The 17,839-nt window shown below is 49.1% G+C and overlaps 1 protein-coding gene across 1 annotated transcript in view; it reads left to right on the top strand.

Moving 5' to 3' along the window:
* The window catches only part of PAPPA2 (pappalysin 2), an 88,446-nt gene that overhangs the window by 37,150 nt on the left and 33,457 nt on the right, over window positions 1–17,839 (top strand). Inside the window, exons 5-13 of the mRNA XM_077785293.1 lie at window positions 275–467; window positions 1,978–2,099; window positions 3,566–4,058; window positions 4,556–4,684; window positions 5,693–5,784; window positions 6,054–6,247; window positions 7,365–7,499; window positions 10,932–11,067; window positions 11,678–11,900. Of these exons, the coding sequence (XP_077641419.1) occupies window positions 275–467; window positions 1,978–2,099; window positions 3,566–4,058; window positions 4,556–4,684; window positions 5,693–5,784; window positions 6,054–6,247; window positions 7,365–7,499; window positions 10,932–11,067; window positions 11,678–11,900 (1,717 nt within the window). The remainder of the gene's footprint in view (window positions 1–274; window positions 468–1,977; window positions 2,100–3,565; window positions 4,059–4,555; window positions 4,685–5,692; window positions 5,785–6,053; window positions 6,248–7,364; window positions 7,500–10,931; window positions 11,068–11,677; window positions 11,901–17,839) is intronic.

Genomic DNA, 17,839 nt, shown 5'->3' with positions numbered 1-17,839 from the left:
GGTGCGGGGCGGGGCGGCACCGCCCAGGTGCGGCGCGGGGCGGTGCCGCGCCCAGGTGCGGGGCGGTGCGGCGCGGCGCGGGCAGGTGCCGGACGCGGAGCTGCTCGGGCAGTGCCATCTGGTGGCTTTGGGGACACACGGCACCAGCGAGCCCCGCCGGCACGCCGCTGCCTCTCAGCCATCCCTACAAATCCCCGAGTCAAACAGTCTCGCCAGGAGCCAAGGGTGCGTGTCACCCTGCCCTGACCGCGGCCCGGCCTCTCCTGTCCCGCAGATGATGACTGCACCAACAGCTTCACCCCCAACCAGGTGGCCCGCATGCACTGCTACCTGGACCTGGTCTACCAGCGCTGGGGCCACAGCAAGAAGCCGGCGCCCATCCCCATCCCCGCCATGGTCACCGGGCAGACACAGCACTCCCTCAGCATCTACTGGCTGCCTCCCATCAGCGGTGTCATCCACGAGAGGTGAGGGAGCCGCGCTTGCACGGGAGCCTGCTGGAAAGGACGCGGGACCCCCCGGTGCCATTCCCACCCTCGTCGTCTCCGGCAGAGCCCGGCTGCTGCCGCGGCCCCCCGGCAGACGGGCTCTCCTGCAAGCTTCCCGCTCTCGGGGTGCCGGGAGGGGAAGCCAAAGAGCATCAGGAGGCAAAGCCAGCTCGAAAACCCCAGAGTGCAATCAGGGAATGAAAAATGGGCTTCATTTAGCACTTATTGTATAAAGTAGCTATTTACCAGGAGGAAATGCAGCCCTGTGGTTAAGGCAGGGAGCTCGAACCACAAGAGCTGGGTTTCGTTCCCAGCGCTGTCATGGACTCGCAGAGCAGCTAACTGGGGGTAAGTCAGGAAACTTCTCAAGCCAGAGAAATGACGCCAAGGAGCCAGAGTTGTTTGGCTGTTGAGCAGTGCATGGCCACGAGTGTTGAGTGGATGTCTGTCTTCTCCCCACTAAGGGAGCCACTAAGACCTGGACACACCACCAGTGTCTCTGTTCAGCAGCCCCTCTTACTAATATATTTCAGTTTCCACCAGGGTTTAGGTGGTGAGACTTTATTTTTAGTTTGTTTTTTGGTTTGGTTTGGTTTTTGTTTTGTTTTTGTTTTTGTTTTTTTTTTTTTTTTGCTTATGGGATCATAAGCACATACATAAAGAGCTTTTGAACTTGTTTTGAAGCTGCTTCATAAAGCTGTCTTTTATAATTAAAAGGAAAATGCTTTTGATGGTAGCTGGGGCACTCTTGGGTCAGTGTTTGCTGACTTTTCAAAGAATGGGTGCTCTCCACAATGGGCCTTTTGCTCAGGAGTAACAAGAGCACGTGCATCTCACCCCACAGACAGGAGAGGCTCTGAGTGCTGGGTAGCTTCAAGTCATCCAAATAAACTGTTTTGTTGAGGAATGAAGTGATTTGGGAGCAGGAAAACATGGGTCTAGAAGGGAGGCACTTAGGAACCACCCCAAGCTGTCACTCATAGCTGTCTCAGGAGCTGATCCATTGTGGCAGTCCTGCATCCCCTGAGAAGAACTGGTCGAGGAAGGTGGCTGAGGCTGGCCCTTATAATAGAGAAATGCCTTTATCTTTTCTGGAGAGCATGGCAATTGCCATTATTGAGACTGGTTTGTTGAAAGCCAAAACCTGACTCTGGGTTGAGCAGAGGGGTCCTTATTTGCACCCACCCTATCCAGAGGCATTACCCTGGGATGTGTGGGGTCTGTTAGCTCTGACTGGCAGGGATGGAACAGGTTATTAAGACTGCCCAGAGAGCATGGAGAAGAGGAGAGATTAAATCCAGCCTGTCCCATGGGTGCTGGTATTTCCCTGCCTTTGAAGAAGCTGATTGCAAGCAGGATGATATACCCAGGGAGATGTGAGACCTTAGCTCTGCTTTTCCAACTCCCTGTCGGGTGCCACCTGGACAGGTGTGGCTGGGGGGTTGGCTGGTCCTGCTGAGACGTGCTGGGGCGTGTGCTCTGTCAGCAGGGAGCAGGACACGCTGTGTGACAGCTGTGCTGAGGATGGCACCTTCCGTCAGTACGTGCACGAGGCCTCCTCCCCTCGCGTCTGCGACTCCTCCGGCTACTGGACCCCAGAAGAAGCAGAAGGTAAATGTCTCCTCTCTTCTCCTCTCTGTGAGCCCCCAGACAGAATCTTCCTGGTACAAGAAAAAGAATTTGTTTGTTCTTTCAGAAAATCAGTTGTCTTTGCAAGGGTTCTGTAGTGCAGGAAGAACTTCTTGGTGCCCAGGAAAAACCTGGTAATGGCCAGATGGCTTTGGACAACCCGACTGGCATTCCAATATTAACCCAAATAATTGTTCAGACAGGTGTTGTTGAGAGACGCTGACCAAAGGGAGATGCATTTAACTGAAATCAGTCTTAACATACAGATCTTGGGACCTCATTCAAAACCCCAGGGACGTGCACAGAGTTTAATGTAGTCTTGTCCACAGAGAGCAAGAGGAGCTCTGTGTTGAGTCCCACTGAGTCTATGCCAAGTCCTGGGCAGACCATTCCTCCCTAGCTAGGCCAACAGCAGCTGGGCTTTGCAACTTCTCTTGTGCTGAGACCCAGATGTTGGTTTAGAGACCCACCTTGTGGGCACAATGGTGACTTTCAGGGTCACACAGTTCCCATATGAGCTACTGGGCTTTTCTTGCTACCTCAGCTCCTCCAAGAGCAGGGTAGAGGAGGCAGGAGACCAGGGGAGCTGATCCTGGGAGCTGTGTGAGGTGCATGTGCTGCTGCTGAACCATGCAGAGCCAGAGGATGTGGTTGTGTGCATCTGTAGTTATCACACATGCTTGTTTGCACTGATAAAAATACAGAGATTTTGGGTTTCAGAAACTTTTGGACTTGTCTTATATGGGTGAAGGCTTTGAATTGGTGCTGGGCCCTCAGAAATGCTTCCAGTGGCTAATGAAGACAAGGGTATTTCTACTACAGAATGATAAATTCCAGTGTTCCTTTTTGGGTCTGAAAAGCCAGCACTCCATTTCTCCTCCTGAGTGCTAATCCACCATCAGGGGAGGCAGACTGGGGCTCTGAGGTACTGTCCTGGAGGATGTTCTGGAAAATCAGCCTTCCAGACCTGCTTCCCTGCTTTGGACCTGGCCCCTTCCTGACTGTGACCTGTTGCAGCCTGTGCTTGTGCAAAGCTTCAGTCTCTGCTCTGCTTGGAGCATTCAGGTGCCCTTGGCAAAGTTTCTGCACCTGTGAGGCTGCAGAGCAAGCTTCACGTTCCTCAGCAGTGGCTGGGCTATCCCTAGATCTCTGCACTGTGTCAGCTGCAGTGTGGATCCCACTGCTCCCATTTGGGAGGGCTGTGAGTCCCCAGGTCTGCTGAGCCTTGTGCATATGTGCAAGTGCCCAGGAGCGGGAGACCAGTGGGGATTATTGCTTTCCAGGACGTTAGGGCAGGTGCCACCAGGCCTAGGACACGTGGGTGCAAACCCACTTGAGTGTGAACTTACGGCCTGGTGATGCTTAAGCACCTACAGGGAAGATCACCCCTGTGGGTCTCCTGTGATGCCAGCTGTCCCCGGTTTTCACCAGATTCCTCCTTGTCCCAGGTCCTCCAGACGTGGATCAGCCCTGTGAGCCCAGTCTGCAGGCGTGGAGCCCGGAGCTCCACCTTTACGACATGAACATGACGGTGCCGTGCCCCCAGCCCGACGGCTGCATCCTGGAGCTGCGCTTCCTGCACCCCGTCTACCCCGATTCTCTCACCCTCTGGACCACCTACCTCTCCACAGGCTCTCCCAAGGCACTGTCTGACATTGAAATCCTGACAGAGCAAGGGGAGTCCATCCACCTGGGCCCCCTGGACACCTTCTGCGATGTCCCCTTTACTGTGAAGCTCAATATCCCTAAAAAGATGTCTGGAGTTAAAATCTACACCTTTGATGAGAGGATGGAGATAGACACAGCCCTGCTGACCTCCAGGCCTCACAGCTCCCTGTGCTCTGCCTGCAGACTGATCCAGTACCGGGTGCTCCGTGAGCCCCCATTTGCAGACGGGTCCCCTGCCACCCCCCTGCAGGCACATCGCCAGTTCATCGACACGTGAGTCACAGACCTGCTCCGTTTTGACCTGAAGGGGTGGCTGAAGCTGGTGGGTTTGTTTATCTCCTTGTGCCTTCTCCCTCTGAATCCCTGGATGGTTTTGCTTCTGTTTTGTTTTCACTCCTGTCCCCCTGCTCTGGGAATTACTGCAGCCAGTGCCAATGAGCAAAGGTGTGGCAGACCCACCATGCTAGCAGGACTCTTGTCCATGAGCCCAGGTTAACTAGAAGGAGCTTATTAAACCTAGAAACATTTCCCCCATCAATCTAATGAATAAAATTATTACTCAAGCTAATTCCACTTCTCCCCAGTTCAGACCCTTGGGAAATAACAGCATGACCCAAAAGAGCCTCTCTTCCCACAGGCTCTGCCTGTGGCAGAGTATGACGACACATCAGATACTGCATGGATGTATACACGTGGTGTCTATAGCTGGGATGAGCAAATCTCAGTGCTGCAGATGTTGCTGTTCCCTCAAGTTCTCTCTGTCCCTGCAGGGAAGTCACTCCTGGGCAGCTGTACCGCTACCAGGTGCAGGTGGTCTCTGGGACAACTTCGGGAGAAGCCTCCCCACCGCTCGTCCATGTGCATGGAGCACCCTACTGTGGCGATGGGAAGGTGACCACGTAAGTTGAAAACCTCCTCAAGCTCTCAGCTGAGGTTCTTTAAGCTGTCAGGTCACCCTGCCCCAAAGCTGGGTCCTCCATGCACGGGTACATGGCTGAAGCTGCTGCACAAAATGCCTCCAGCAGACCGAGCTATGGAGCTTGTGCTTTGTGAAGTGCCATGTGCATAGGAGATGGAGATGGTCTTTTTGAGAGGCATGGTCTGCATGAGGGATCCAACTTGAACATCCTCTGTTCCTGACTTCAGAGCTTGGATTCTGGCCCATCTCAGCAAACTGTGGCAGAGTCCAGCCCAAAGGATCTGCCTTTGGAAGTGGGCAGTATAACTTTTTGCTCAGGGGCCTGCAGGAGTAGGTTCTACAATGAGCACAGTCCTACACAGTGCAGTGTCTTTAGAGTGCTGTCCAGTCTCTGCTCAGAGACCCCAAATAATGAGGGATGCACTGCCTCTACACTGAGAGAGCCTAATGCTTCACCTGCTCTACCTGAGAGATAATTATTTCAGATTTCCATATTTGAGCTTTTTAAGACTTCAACTTCCAGAATACTCAGGATCACTTTCATTTGAAAACAGTTTTCTTGGCAGGGTAAGGAAAGGGAAAGGGAGAGGAACCTTCTGTCTCTCCCCTTCTCCTGCCTCCTTCTCCAGCTCCCACTGAAACCCCAGCCCCATTTCAGAATCTCCTGCCTTCTCCAACACTTGCTTTCTCCAGCAACAGGTCTTCCTGATGCTTAGTTCTATACTTTTTCTATTCTCCCAGAGTTATTGCCTCAAGTTTTACAGCAAAGTCACAGTACAATCATGTCTGCTCCCAAATGCTGTGACTTTAACCTCTTTTTATCCTTTGGCAAGGTGTTTTCTCTATCTAATTCCATGTGAGGTTCTTCCTTTTGAACTGCTTCTGTGGAAATAGAACCAAGATAAGGGGTCCTCACTCATGACTGGGCAGGAACACAGGGGGGTTGAGTCAAAGGTGGTAATAATATATCTGGCTGTTGCCCTCATAGGAGCCTGGAGGAGGAATGTGATGATGGGGACTTGCTGGATGGAGATGGCTGTTCCAGGAAGTGTAAAAAGGAAAAAGGCTTCAACTGTGTTGGTGAGTCCAAGTGGATTGAGACAGGTCCAAATGGACTGACTCCTCCTGAGGCAGGAGTCAAAACTGTACGTTATTCACGCTGCTCCTTAGAGGCCGTGCACCTCATCGCAACAGAACCTGGAACTGCAGCTGGAGTGATCCATGGATCTTGTCAGGCCCTTGTGCTGGGAAAACCCCAGGCTAATGAGACAGCAAATCTCTCATAAAGAGAGGAGGTGTGTGTGGCTGGAGCCTGGTTTGTAAGCAGCTCATCCCTGTTCTCCCTGCAGGGGAGCCAAGCCTGTGCTACGTTCACGACGGGGATGGGGTGTGTGAGCCCTTTGAGGAGACGAGCAGCATGCTGGACTGTGGTCCCCACACTCCTGAGGGGTTTGTGGATCTGTGGGCAGTGAAAGCCTACGCCTCCCAACAGGATGAAAAGTCCTGCCCTGCTTCCATAGTCACTGGAGAGCCTGTTGTGAAGGTGAGTGAAGGCATGGACAAAAAAAAATGACAAAGTCTGTGCTGGGGAAAGCACAAACAAAATCAGCTCTGGAAGCATTCATTGATTATTTTCTTCCCAACCAGGGACTGAGTGCAAGACCTGGGCATTTCTCACACTCCTCTTGCATCAGTCCCTGAGTTCAGGAGCTGCAGGTCATGGAGAGGTGCTTCATCTTGGCATGGAACACCTCCCCCAGCCAAGCATTTCACTGAACAGTGACCACCCCATCCCACCAGCCAAATGCTCAACTTGGAGCATGTGACTTGTCCCACTGCTGGCTTAAAAAAAATCCTGTCAGTCTAATACCTTTTAAGGTCAGAGCCTGAAAGGATGAAATCACGCACACATCAGCATCTGTACTGCTCCCAAGCCCTCTGATCTGAAGCCAAGGAAAAATCAATGGGAGAATTCCCATCTTTCATATGGGCTTTGGAGCAGAGCCTGGAGGGGATTTTGCCTGATTGGTGTTAACGTGGTGTGTATGTTCTTTCCTAGCAAGCTGAAGAAAGGCAAGAAGTATGTAAAGAGATCATATTTAGCCCTTTACACATGTGTTTCTACTGACCTGATATGAGGAATTATCTTCTTGAGACCTGCAGCATGATTAAACTGCCCAGACATCCATGTCTAATGAGGTGCCTTGGGCTCAGGTGTCTGTTCCTTTACAGTGACACCTGTATCCTCCCAGGTTTTGTCTGCCAGGCCTGTGGGGATGTCGGGGATGCCACAGGGCATTGAATGGAACAAAAGAGTGTTATTCAGGCAAATGAATCACTCCTTTGTATCTCGTGAGCCCAGCCAAAATCAGGATGCCATGGTTGCACCTACAAGCTCACAGCTTGGCTCATTGTTTGTTGCTCAGCCCTACAGACACCATGAGATGCTTAAACAACACACTTACAGCACTCCAAAATGGCAAAGGTCTTCTGTGTGGGCAGTGAGATGTCACTTAGGAAGCCACATCCTAACTGTCTTCATGCTAAGAGCCACCTTGGGGACCTTCTCAACACTTTTTCAATCTTCCTTGAAGTTTTGTAGGTGCTGATTTTCTCCTTTCCTTGCAACCTTCTGGGTTGAAATAAATCTCTCCTTTCAGGTATGTAAATCCCACCCTCGTGAGGTGCCAAAGGACCTTTTGCAGGCTGCTTGGTTTCCATGTACTCCCAGCCAAGGGAATGCTCAGGACCCAAATGAGAAGATGCTTTTGGGCGATGAGGGAGTTTGGCTCAAGGTAAGTGAGGGTATGTGGTCAGGCACAAAGGATTTGTTTGTCTTTACCCAGCTCTGGTGACAAAGCCCATCCTTTTCTGTCCTGTAGGACCTACAGCAACCTTTAAAACTACTCAGGTAGTATTCCATATGCTACTGCTCTCTTTGTAAATCCCAAAATAGCCGTGTCTGGATCTTACGTAGTTGCCCCATTCCCACTGTGAACAGCAAACCCATCCTGGGGCAGATTGCCAGGAGAAGGACTGCATGAAACCAAAATACCACAGAAATGCCTCGAGGCTGAGAAACAACTTGCTCCTGACTCTCCCCTGCAGTCAAGCTGTGCTTTAACACACCCAAAGGGTAGGCACAGGCTGTGTTTAAAGTCCTAGTGCCTTTGTTCCAGCAGCAGAGGGCAGCTGGATACCCTCTGCCATCCTGAGGGGTCCTGAGCACCCCAAGCCCACAGCAACCAGCTGTGGCACAGCTGATTCTGATGGCTGACCAGAGGTGGCATCTCTGTGCCCCAGGATGTTGGTCCTGCAGCCCAACAGGGCTTTGGGGGCTGCCCCTGGGAGGGTCCAACCCCTCTGTCCCAGCAGGTAGAGGAGAGGGACAGAGGAGGGCTGAGGATTAGGCCACTGGGATTTTTACAGTGTTGGGTTTCTGACCACAGGCTCAGTTTAGAGGTTTTGTGGTGTTGCTGGAAAGCCTGGCTCTGGCATGCTGCTCCTCTGTGCACTGAGGAGCAGCTCACCCTGTTTTGCTCGAGGTTCTCTAGAGAAGGCCTCTTTCCCCACATGCTCAGACAACTCAGTGAATCATCAAACCTCAGTCAACAAACATGAGTACTGCTCTGAGATCCTCTGTCTCCCCAAAACAACTTCCTTTACCCTTCTAATTTTCCCTCTCTTCCTTGTCTGTGTGCTCACAACCCAGTTTGTGGCCGCAGTCTCTGGCCATGACAAACGTGCCTCCTTTCCTCCTTTGCTAAGGAGAAAGCAGTAATCCTCCCCCTTGGCCTTACCTAGATGAAAGCTTGCTTTCCACTTCTCAGCAGGGGTTAAAACATGTTACAGCTTTATTGGAGCTTGTGGTCAGTCCTCTTCCTCTATGGATGTTTATACTAAAGACTTTCATTACTGGTTCTCTGTGCTCTCTCTAGGAGTGCTATTATTTTCCGCCCATAAAATTATTTATGGACTAGTAATAAATATGCCCTTTTATTCTTTCTTTTTTTCTTGTTGTTTTTTAAGAGTTGGCCTGATTGGTAACATATTGGGTTAGGAAAGATGGCTTTTTGTTGACAATTTGCCTAGCACAGCTGCCTGCCCAGACAGGAATGGTGCTGTTGGTGCACATGTGTACCCATGTGCACGGGGTGTTTGGTGTCCGCCAGCTCCCAGGGCCATTTTAAAGCTGCTGCACCTGTGTCTCCTGGGTTAAAGCTGCACCACAAAACTCATCAGATGGTAGGAATCGCTTCCTACAGCTTTTCTGAAGAGGTGGCACCAATGAACAACAGCAACAGCTGGGTCACAGGATCACAGAATGGCTAGGGTTGGAAAGAAGCTTAAATCCCCTCTAGTTCAAGTCCCCTGCCATGAGCAGAGACACCTTCCACTAGACCAAGTGGCTCAGAGCCCCATCAGATCTCGGATGTTTCCAGGGACCCACAAGTGCTCTGGAAAGCCAGTGCCAGTGTTTCACCATGCTCGTTGTCGTGCTGTAATTAGGCTGGGGGCAAGAGGTGTGTGTGTGTCTGTGCCACGGCACACAGCATCTGCCATGCCCTTGGGTCTGTCTGCACATGAGAATCGTTGCAATTTGCAGATCTCCAGCCATGCTTTGTTCTCAGTTTTTAATACACCTGATGAGGAAAGACATAAAAATCACTTGTAAGCAAGTCAGGATGTGTAATGCAGGAAATTAAATAAGAAGCAGGGAGAGGGAGGGAGAAAAATTAAGAAGATAGCCTGCTGTGGCCAAGCACATAATATGTATTGAAAGATATTAGGATGTTAATCAAGGCAGCTGCTATTGGCCTAACTTGGGGCCAGCACCTTTCACTCTCATGCAGATGCACTGTAGGAAGGGAAAGACTGAACTCTTCACCTCAAGATGTGTAGCCCAGGGAAAGCCTCACCTGACTTTTCCAACTACCTCCCCTGAGGAACCACACTTGGAGGCTGGGTTAAAATCCTCCAGGTCCTTGGGACTTCAGAGCTGTAGCTCTGTCTCCTTGTCTGTGGGCACTTCTCTGTTTTCCTCCCTGCTTGCTTTCCTGTTTCTTTTCCTTCTTCCCCCACTTATCTTACCAGGGGAGACAGTGGGGATCCACCAACTAAAACCATTTGAGCCCTCTGGTCCACTTCTTGCAGCCGGGCAGCCCTGTAAGCGAGCAAGCCCTGGCTAAGGGAGCAAGGAGACACCAGTGGGGCCTTGCTCATGGGGCTTCTGCTGTGAGCACCTCCCTGCAGGGTGGGACCCCTGGGCTGAAGCCCAAGGTTTCCTCCTGTTCCCGTGTGTGAACAATGCCTGACGTGGCATGAAGCACCCTGGGGCTAGGCTGCCATCACAGACTGCGTGGCTGTCCCCTCCATTCCCACAGTCTGCTCCTTGGGCTGTGCCTGGCCAGCCAGGACTTGTCTTCTTTCCAAATACACCTTTGCCTCGAATTTCTGAGCTTCCTCCATGCCAGCATTCCACAAAAACACTGTATTGGGAGGATCTTGATCAAAACACATCTCAGCACTGGGGGAGGAAGGGGGGGTACTGGGGTGGGGGAGGAAAACATTTCTGTCTTCTTACTTCCAAAGAACATCTGCTCTGCCATGATTGATGCCATGGGCTTCCCAGCTATTTGCAGCTGCCTTCAGGGTTGTAGACAAGTGGCAAGTTGCTGGCTCTCCCAGCAGGCAGGGCTTCTTCCCAGAAATCTTTCCACTGGTTTGCTGGTGGACAGTTTGCTGTTGCAGTGGCTACTGGGGGCATTCTTTGGGCTTGTTTTGTTTTTTGTCTTTTTTGAGAGCATTTCCATTGGAAATATTCTGGTGGCAAGGCTGGTAGCTGTTTTCCCTGGGTGTCTTGCCTTGCCTGGCCAGCTCTATGTGGGGTGGGAGTCTGTGTCTGGTGAAGGGGGAAAGAAGGTATCCAGGTCTTGCTCAGTTTAAAGAGTAGCAAACGTGGATGCCATGAAGATGCTGTAAATTTACATCAAGGTGTGACTGAGTGTGTGAGGAGAAGGCTAGTAAAAGGAAGAAGGGAAATTCAGAGGGAAAGGACTGTTTTGGCTCTCTTCCTTTCTCCTCCCCACCTTTGCACCCATTTTTAGCCCTGCAAGCTCTCTGACCCCTTATCCCTGCTGTCCTCTTTCTCTCTCTTGCCTATATGAGCTCTGACAAGCTGTATTTGGTGTGCCTGCTCTCAGAGTGTCTCCTGCCCTCTTTCCTAGGTTTGCTTTGAGAGACCTGCAGTGCCCACCTCTCTCCTGCTCTTCCTGGCCTCCTCTGGCACTGTCCCAAGCCAGCAGCTCAAGCCAGTGGTTGCCGTCCAGTTGACTGACACAGATGGACAGAACCGCTCCTTGGGTGAGAACCTCTGGGCTGTGGCACCAGCAGGGACACCTGGAGCCACCACCACAGCTGCCACCTCTCACTGCTGTCCCCTGCCCCTCCTTGCAGCATCTTCTGCCTTCCAAGGTGGTCTGTTGGCGTGTGGGGGGAGCAGATTGTGTCAGACACATTCTTCTCTCTCTCTCAGGATTTTTTCATAGAGGAGCATAGAGGAAAGAAAGAGAAAACAATTTCTATTTCTGCTCCTTGTTTTCCCACGTGGAATGTGGGAATGTTTGAAGAATTGTTTACCTGGGGTGATTGCTTGATTGGATTCTGGTAAGGATTGTTTGAGCCTGATAGCCAAGCCAACCCACCTGGGGCTGGTCTCTCACAAGAGGGTCATGAGTTGTGAGTTAGATACAGTAGTTAAAAAAATTGGGTTTGTAGTTTTAGTATCTCCTTTAAGTAGTATATTAATGTATTATAGTATAGTTATAATAAAGAAATCATTCAGCCTTCTGAACTGAAATCAGACATCATCATTTCTGACCACGGCTCCACCTGCATTTACAACAGCAGATGTAAACCAACAGCAAATCCCAGGAGCTGGACTAGTCCCTTCTTTCTTTGCCTTGTCTCACAGGGACGTACGAGCTGTCATGCCAGCACACCCCCCTCACCATCAATGTGACCCACAGCCAGGAGGACCCGCTCCCCCAGGTTGCCTCGGTGCTTCTCAACTTCTCCTCCACCCTTGTGGGCATTGCAGCCGTGGCCTTGCGGACCTTGGCCCAGCCGGGCTCCTCTGACCCCCTCACCTCCTGCCTCCTGCAGCACCAGCAGGGATGTGGCCATCCCTGCTACAGGTAGGGATGGTCTCCTCAGGGCATGTCCCGGGGTTACTGCTCTCCTCTGGGAATTTGTGTTTGAAGTCTGGAGTTTTTATCTTCTTGTTGAGTGCCTTGTGACTATCCTCAGATGGCTTTTGAGGTGTTGGTGGAAGATCTGCTGTGTTGAGTCTTGCTGGAGGGAATGGGAAGGCAGAAACCAGATTTTGTGCATGGCCTCTGCATCTAGAAAACTGTGCTAAAGGTCTGATTCCTGGTGGGAAAACCAAGGGAAGTTTGAAAACGGCTGAGAAGTTATCACTGGGAGTTTTTGCTAAAGCTGAAGCATTGGCTTCTTCAGCACTTTCTTTACAAGCTCCACCTCCATCCACTCCAGTCTTCCCTGTGCTGTGCAAGGTGGGGATGGAGCTCTCCTCATCCTCTCTGTTCTCATTCCCAGTCCACCCAGGCCCCTCACAGAGTCTCACACTGCCCTGTTGAACGTGGTGATAATGCCAGCAGCAACCTCAGCACTTTAAATCTGCCGAGTCTGGTTTTCTCTCAGATCCCAGGCTCCCTGAAGCTGCAGATATGTGCTGATCCAGGGCTCCAGTTCAGCCAGTTGCTCAAACCACACCACTGAGAATACTGATTTTTGAGTTGAGCTTTGCTGGGGCTTTGGGGTTCTTAAGCACAGAAGGGCTTTGTCTAGGGTCATCTCATTGCTGTTCTTGTCATGTTCCTTCTGTTGATGTCCTGGATGGGTGAATATCCCTGATAACAAATGAGAGTATGCATGTGTGTTTGTCTTAAAGCCTGTGGGACTGTGGTACAATTGATTTATGTTGAGTTCTGGAAGCCATGAATATCCTGAAGTTGCTTTTTACTTTTTTTTTTTTTTTTTAAGTGCATGTGTGATTTATACAGAAACATAAATCTTAGTGAGTCAGTATATAAATATTATTCTCAACTTTACATTAAAAGATCAGTGTTCACCTGAAATGCAGCGTGTTTCCTCCTGGTAGCTGTTACAGCAATGTACCCACATGCTTTTAAGACCCTGGCCAACTGATGTGGTTTTTCAATTACATTTTCTCATCCCTTAAAATAATCTTGCATTCTCGTTGCTTGAGAGCTTCCCTCTTCCTCTGAGAAGTGACTGCAAGGAAGAAAAGACGCACTGGACACAGCTGAGCAATGACTGGGGATGAGGAGATGCCCATATAGGGGCAAATAGAGAGGAAAATAGATGTTTTCCTCATAAAAGTCGCATTATAGCTGAAGCACAATCCAATTCCCATATTGCCAAGGCACACCAAGCTGTGTCCCTCTTCCAGGGGCACAGCAGGATCCTCGTGTCTCCTCTTCTTCTTCTTGCCCACCCCTAGGCTCCCCATGGCCATGACTTCACAGCAATATGCTGAATTGCAGGATATGTGTGTGCCCTTAGCAAATGCTCAAAGCAAGTCAGATTCCCAGGGTTTTCAGAGTAGAAAATTCTTTTTAGAGTGTTGATCTTCAGAATTGAAGTCTTGAATATTCAGGGTGGGGAGGTTAGGCTTAGCTTTGAGTAGCCACGCTAATAATAAAAGATCATCCTCTGTTAAGTCAGGAAACATTCAAGTATGCCCCCTTTATTATATTTTTAAAATCTGTTCTATCTCCAAAAGTAATGCACTGCAGTATTTTTAAAGGTTAACAATCCATTTCATTTAAGGTAGGTGGATTCTGGCAGTGGGTATGGGCGGGGGAAATCCCCTATAAAAATCCAGAAATAGAAAATCTTCAGAGGCTGAGAGACATTTGACTGTAAAAGAGCACAGAAGATCCATGTTCCTCCTGCAGAGAGTGGAGCTGACCGTTTGCACGCAGCCTCACGTACACACGTACGTGCGTGTGAGGGCTCTCCTAAAATAACCTGAGAAAGGACAGCAACAAAAGCAACAAAGAAATGAGATTTCCTGCCCTCAGCCTAGAAATGCTCATTGCCAAAATAATAAATATATGACAGGTTGGTATTTCTGTAGCATCTTTCATCTTGAAGGATCTTGCAGTGCTTTGCAGGCTGGGGAAAACATAGAGATCAGGTTTATGCTGATGAAATGCAGCTTTCTCCAGGCCAGGATGCAACAGGTGTTTGCCTCTAGAAAAGTGCATACTTGTTTTGGAGAAAGTGTCTCCTTTTGCTTTTGGACCCACTCAGGGTGCTGAAGGTTGGCAGAGCACTTGCAGACCAAAACAGGGCAATGTCCTCACTGCCATCGCCAGGAGCCCCTCTCTGCTGGCTCTGCCACCAGACCAGGGTTTGTCTGTGCATTCTGCTCCCAATCACAGCCTGATGAGGTCAAGCAGAAATCAGACTTTTAACACATTTCCACCCAGGAGACCCAAAGCTTCTGTCTTTCATCCTTTTCTTTGCATTTTTAAACTGAGCCACAGTCCCTCCTGTTTAACTTGGTACAGGCTATACGCTGAACCAGGGGAGCATTTTTCATTTCCTCTCTTATGTGTATTTTTAGCTTGCTTTTATTTTTAGTGTGTTTTATTTTACATTCACATATGCTGGGAAATGCCTGGGTGGGTTCACAGGAAAGGTGCTACCAAAGGCAATCTGCTTTGTGTTTGTATTTCCTGTGTGAAAGCTCTCCTCTGCTCCCCCAAAAGTGGGTGTCAGGCATCAAGGGGAGTCTGGCTTGGAGCCCTTTCATATGGAAAATGGATGTGAGGAAGAGAAAATTAGATGGAGGAGGGATTTGTTTACACATTTTCAATTGATAAACTTTATTCAGCGATGAGGACTGTTTCCCAAACAGGTTTTGTTTGGTTTGTTTTCTTTCTTCCAGGCACCAAATTTATGCAGGGTAAATTTATGGGCTGCATACGTGATGGCATGAAGATTTATGGGCACCCTGGTAGACATGCTGGTGTCATATTTCACAGAAATGTAAAATAGTTTGGGTTGGAAGGGATCATAAAATCCTGATTCTTGCCTCTGGCTGTGGATGGAGTCCCTTTCTCTGGAGGGATTTAGAACATGTAAACATGGCACTTGGGGACATGGGTTAGTGGTGGCCTCGGCACTGCTGGATTAATGGCTGGACTTAATTTTACAGGACTTCTTCAGCCTAAACATTTGTGTTTCCAGGGTCCTGATGACCACCTTTCCTGGGGAATGGGCTCATCCCTACCTTTGAGACCTCTAGAGATGCTTTCCTCCATCATCAAAGCCTGTTGACCTCTGACACATCTCTTGTGGGTCCCTGACTGGCTGATGGGCAATGGTGGCCAAGACTGTGCTGTAGAATGAGTTATTAATTTTAATTTAAACTAACAAATTAATGCTCTGCTGGAAGGTGTCACAGGTAACCCTTGGAGGGTCAGACACCATTTCATGGACTGCCCTTTCCCATTTGCTCTCTGCAGTCTAAAAAGCTTCTTGAGATTAGTGCTCTCTATATGGGTGTTTTTGGGAATGCTCAAGATGTCTTCTGCCTTTCCCGGAGAATATCCAGGGGAGAAAATATCTCCCAGCACAGGTTTTTCACCAATTTGAACTTGAGTCAAACACAGTAACTGAACAGCTTTCAAACAGGGTGTTTGGTGTCACCTTATGGAAAGGTCTGATGCATTGTTCCAAGAAGAGCTGACCCCAGATACATGGAGGGAATGTGAGTTACAACACGGATCAGTTGTGTGAGTTCCCATGTCCAGTGAAGAAGGGAGCAACCACTGGGAGACCCCAGGTTTGCCAGCAGAGCCCCTTGGTTTTCTGCTACAGCCAGTCTCTCCCATTCTGCCCTGGCCTTCCTGATGTCATACACAGGCACAGGGATTTTTCACAGGGGCTGGATTAAATGCATCCTTCAGAAGGTTCTCTTATCTCCTTTCACAAGCTGCAGGAGGTGATGAGTACACCATCACCCCTGCTGAGCTATTCTCATACCCAGTAAGCCTCTCTGCTGAGAAGGTGCCTCTGATTTCATGATGAAAGTTGTTGCTTTCGCTCCATCCTTGTCAGAAAGGTCTGAATGCCTCCTGCCAGCAGACAACTTTTCTGTGTCTGTACAGAGCCATCAGATCCTCTCACTATCTCCTCTCTGTCATGATAAATATCTTTTCCTCCTTAAATCTTACAGTGTAAGTCTTGCAGCCCAGCTATGGCTTCTGCTTGCAGCTCCCTTTTGAAATCCCTCTGCTATTTTTATGTCTTTCATGGTGATGGATGTGGCTCAGAAATTAATTCCTCTGGACAAGATGAGAAAACGAGGTGGAGTGTGGTCCTGTGGAGATCAGATATGGATAAAGATGTTCCTTGGGTACGGTCTGTCCTGGCTGAGGCTGGGAAGGTGACTAGACCAAACCTGACATCCCATTCAACCTGCTTTTCTGTGCCTCTGTGCAACCATTTTGGTGTAGTGAACAACAACAAAAAACATAGAAAGGAACTGTCTGAAAATACATTATGTGCTCTTGCTTCTTTTTTTCCCTTTCCCACTATGGCTATGGAGGGGCCAGCAGGTCATTTGATGTCTTGCTGGTGCCTTTTCTCTGTCTCTGAGGTGGATGACAGCAGATGACTCACAGGGATGTTACTTTTTGCCAAGTTTCTTTTGGAGTCACGTACAGAGGCGAACACCTTTTCTTGAGATGGCAACCTCAGTGCAGATCGTAATCAAGAAGCATCACCACCGTTGGGTCTGTACACGCAGCCCGCTGCCACAAGGATGGTTGCCATCAGATTTACTGGAAAAGTGAGACCTTTCACCTTCACGGGAAACATGCCTGAAGGGAGACATTCCCAAGTGTTTCCAAAACACCTTTTCTCATTTCCTAGCTATTCTCTTCTGCTAGACCGCATTGGGGTAAACACCTTTTATCTCACTGATGTTGAGTGTTATAATCCAGACTCCACCAGAGTATGTGCAGTGATGACTTTTAACTTCGGGAGATTTGGCCAAAGCCTTTACTTTTCTGTCAACATCTCCTATAACCCCCTCTCCCAAAAATTCACACCGTTAGAAGTTTCCACTGTTAAGAGCTGGAGCTTGATGATAAGGGATGTTTCAGCAGCAATCTTGGGGTTGAAAGCTTGAGTAGACACTACAGCAATGTATAGAAAATTTATTATACTCAGCTGCACCACTTTTGACTTGGCTTAGTTTGATGTGGGTAAACCCATCAGTATTTTCTGTGTTGCATTAAGGAGTTGCTGCAAAACATGAAATTTCAGCTTTTTAGAATTTGGGATTTGTCGCAACAAAGTAGTGTTACCATACTGGCTTTGCCACCACTGGCTTAACATGCTCTATTGCTGGCAGTGGCTGCCTGCTTTTATTTTAGAAGGATGAAGGATCTCAAAGGAGAAGTTTTGCTCTAGTTTATAGAATTGTTCCCATTTCAGAACAAAACTTTTACCGTTCTGGAGCAGTTAGGGCCATCACTAGGCAGAATTTCATGGATTTCCAGACCTGAAACGTTCTTTGATGTATAAATTATGGGACTTGGTGAGCCCAGAGCATCGTGCAGGCTTGTGCTGACATGAAATAAGTTAGGAGAAAAACCTTGGTATTTTGTAAAAATGTTGTTGACAAATCATTAGTTTGAGCTTCAAAAGATGCTGGGATAGAAGTGGAATTTTTTTTTTGATGTCGCGGGCAGAAAAAAAGTAAAAAAAATATTGGCTTGTCCCACATCTTATATGGCCTGAATCAGAAATGGGCAGAAGTCAGGAGTTTGCAGCTGTGATACAGGAATTTCATTTATCATCAAAAGCAGAAAGAGCTCCTTCATGCTGAGATCAGAACTGGGCTAACTGCACCATTTCCTTGTCCAGCCTTTTTTAGGGTGTTCCAGGGCCTGGGAGCTGTGATTTATTCCATCACTTTACCCCAGCCCTGGCATGTGGATCATGATGGGGCCAGGTCACAGGGCTTTTTTCTCTTTTGACCTGCACTTGTTCACCATCAGGCTCAAAAGTG

Source organism: Lonchura striata, chromosome 9, assembly GCF_046129695.1.
Source record: "Lonchura striata isolate bLonStr1 chromosome 9, bLonStr1.mat, whole genome shotgun sequence".
Lineage (NCBI taxonomy): Eukaryota > Metazoa > Chordata > Aves > Passeriformes > Estrildidae > Lonchura > Lonchura striata.
Note: the sequence above shows the minus strand (reverse complement) of the source record. Positions and strands in the feature narration are given on the sequence as shown.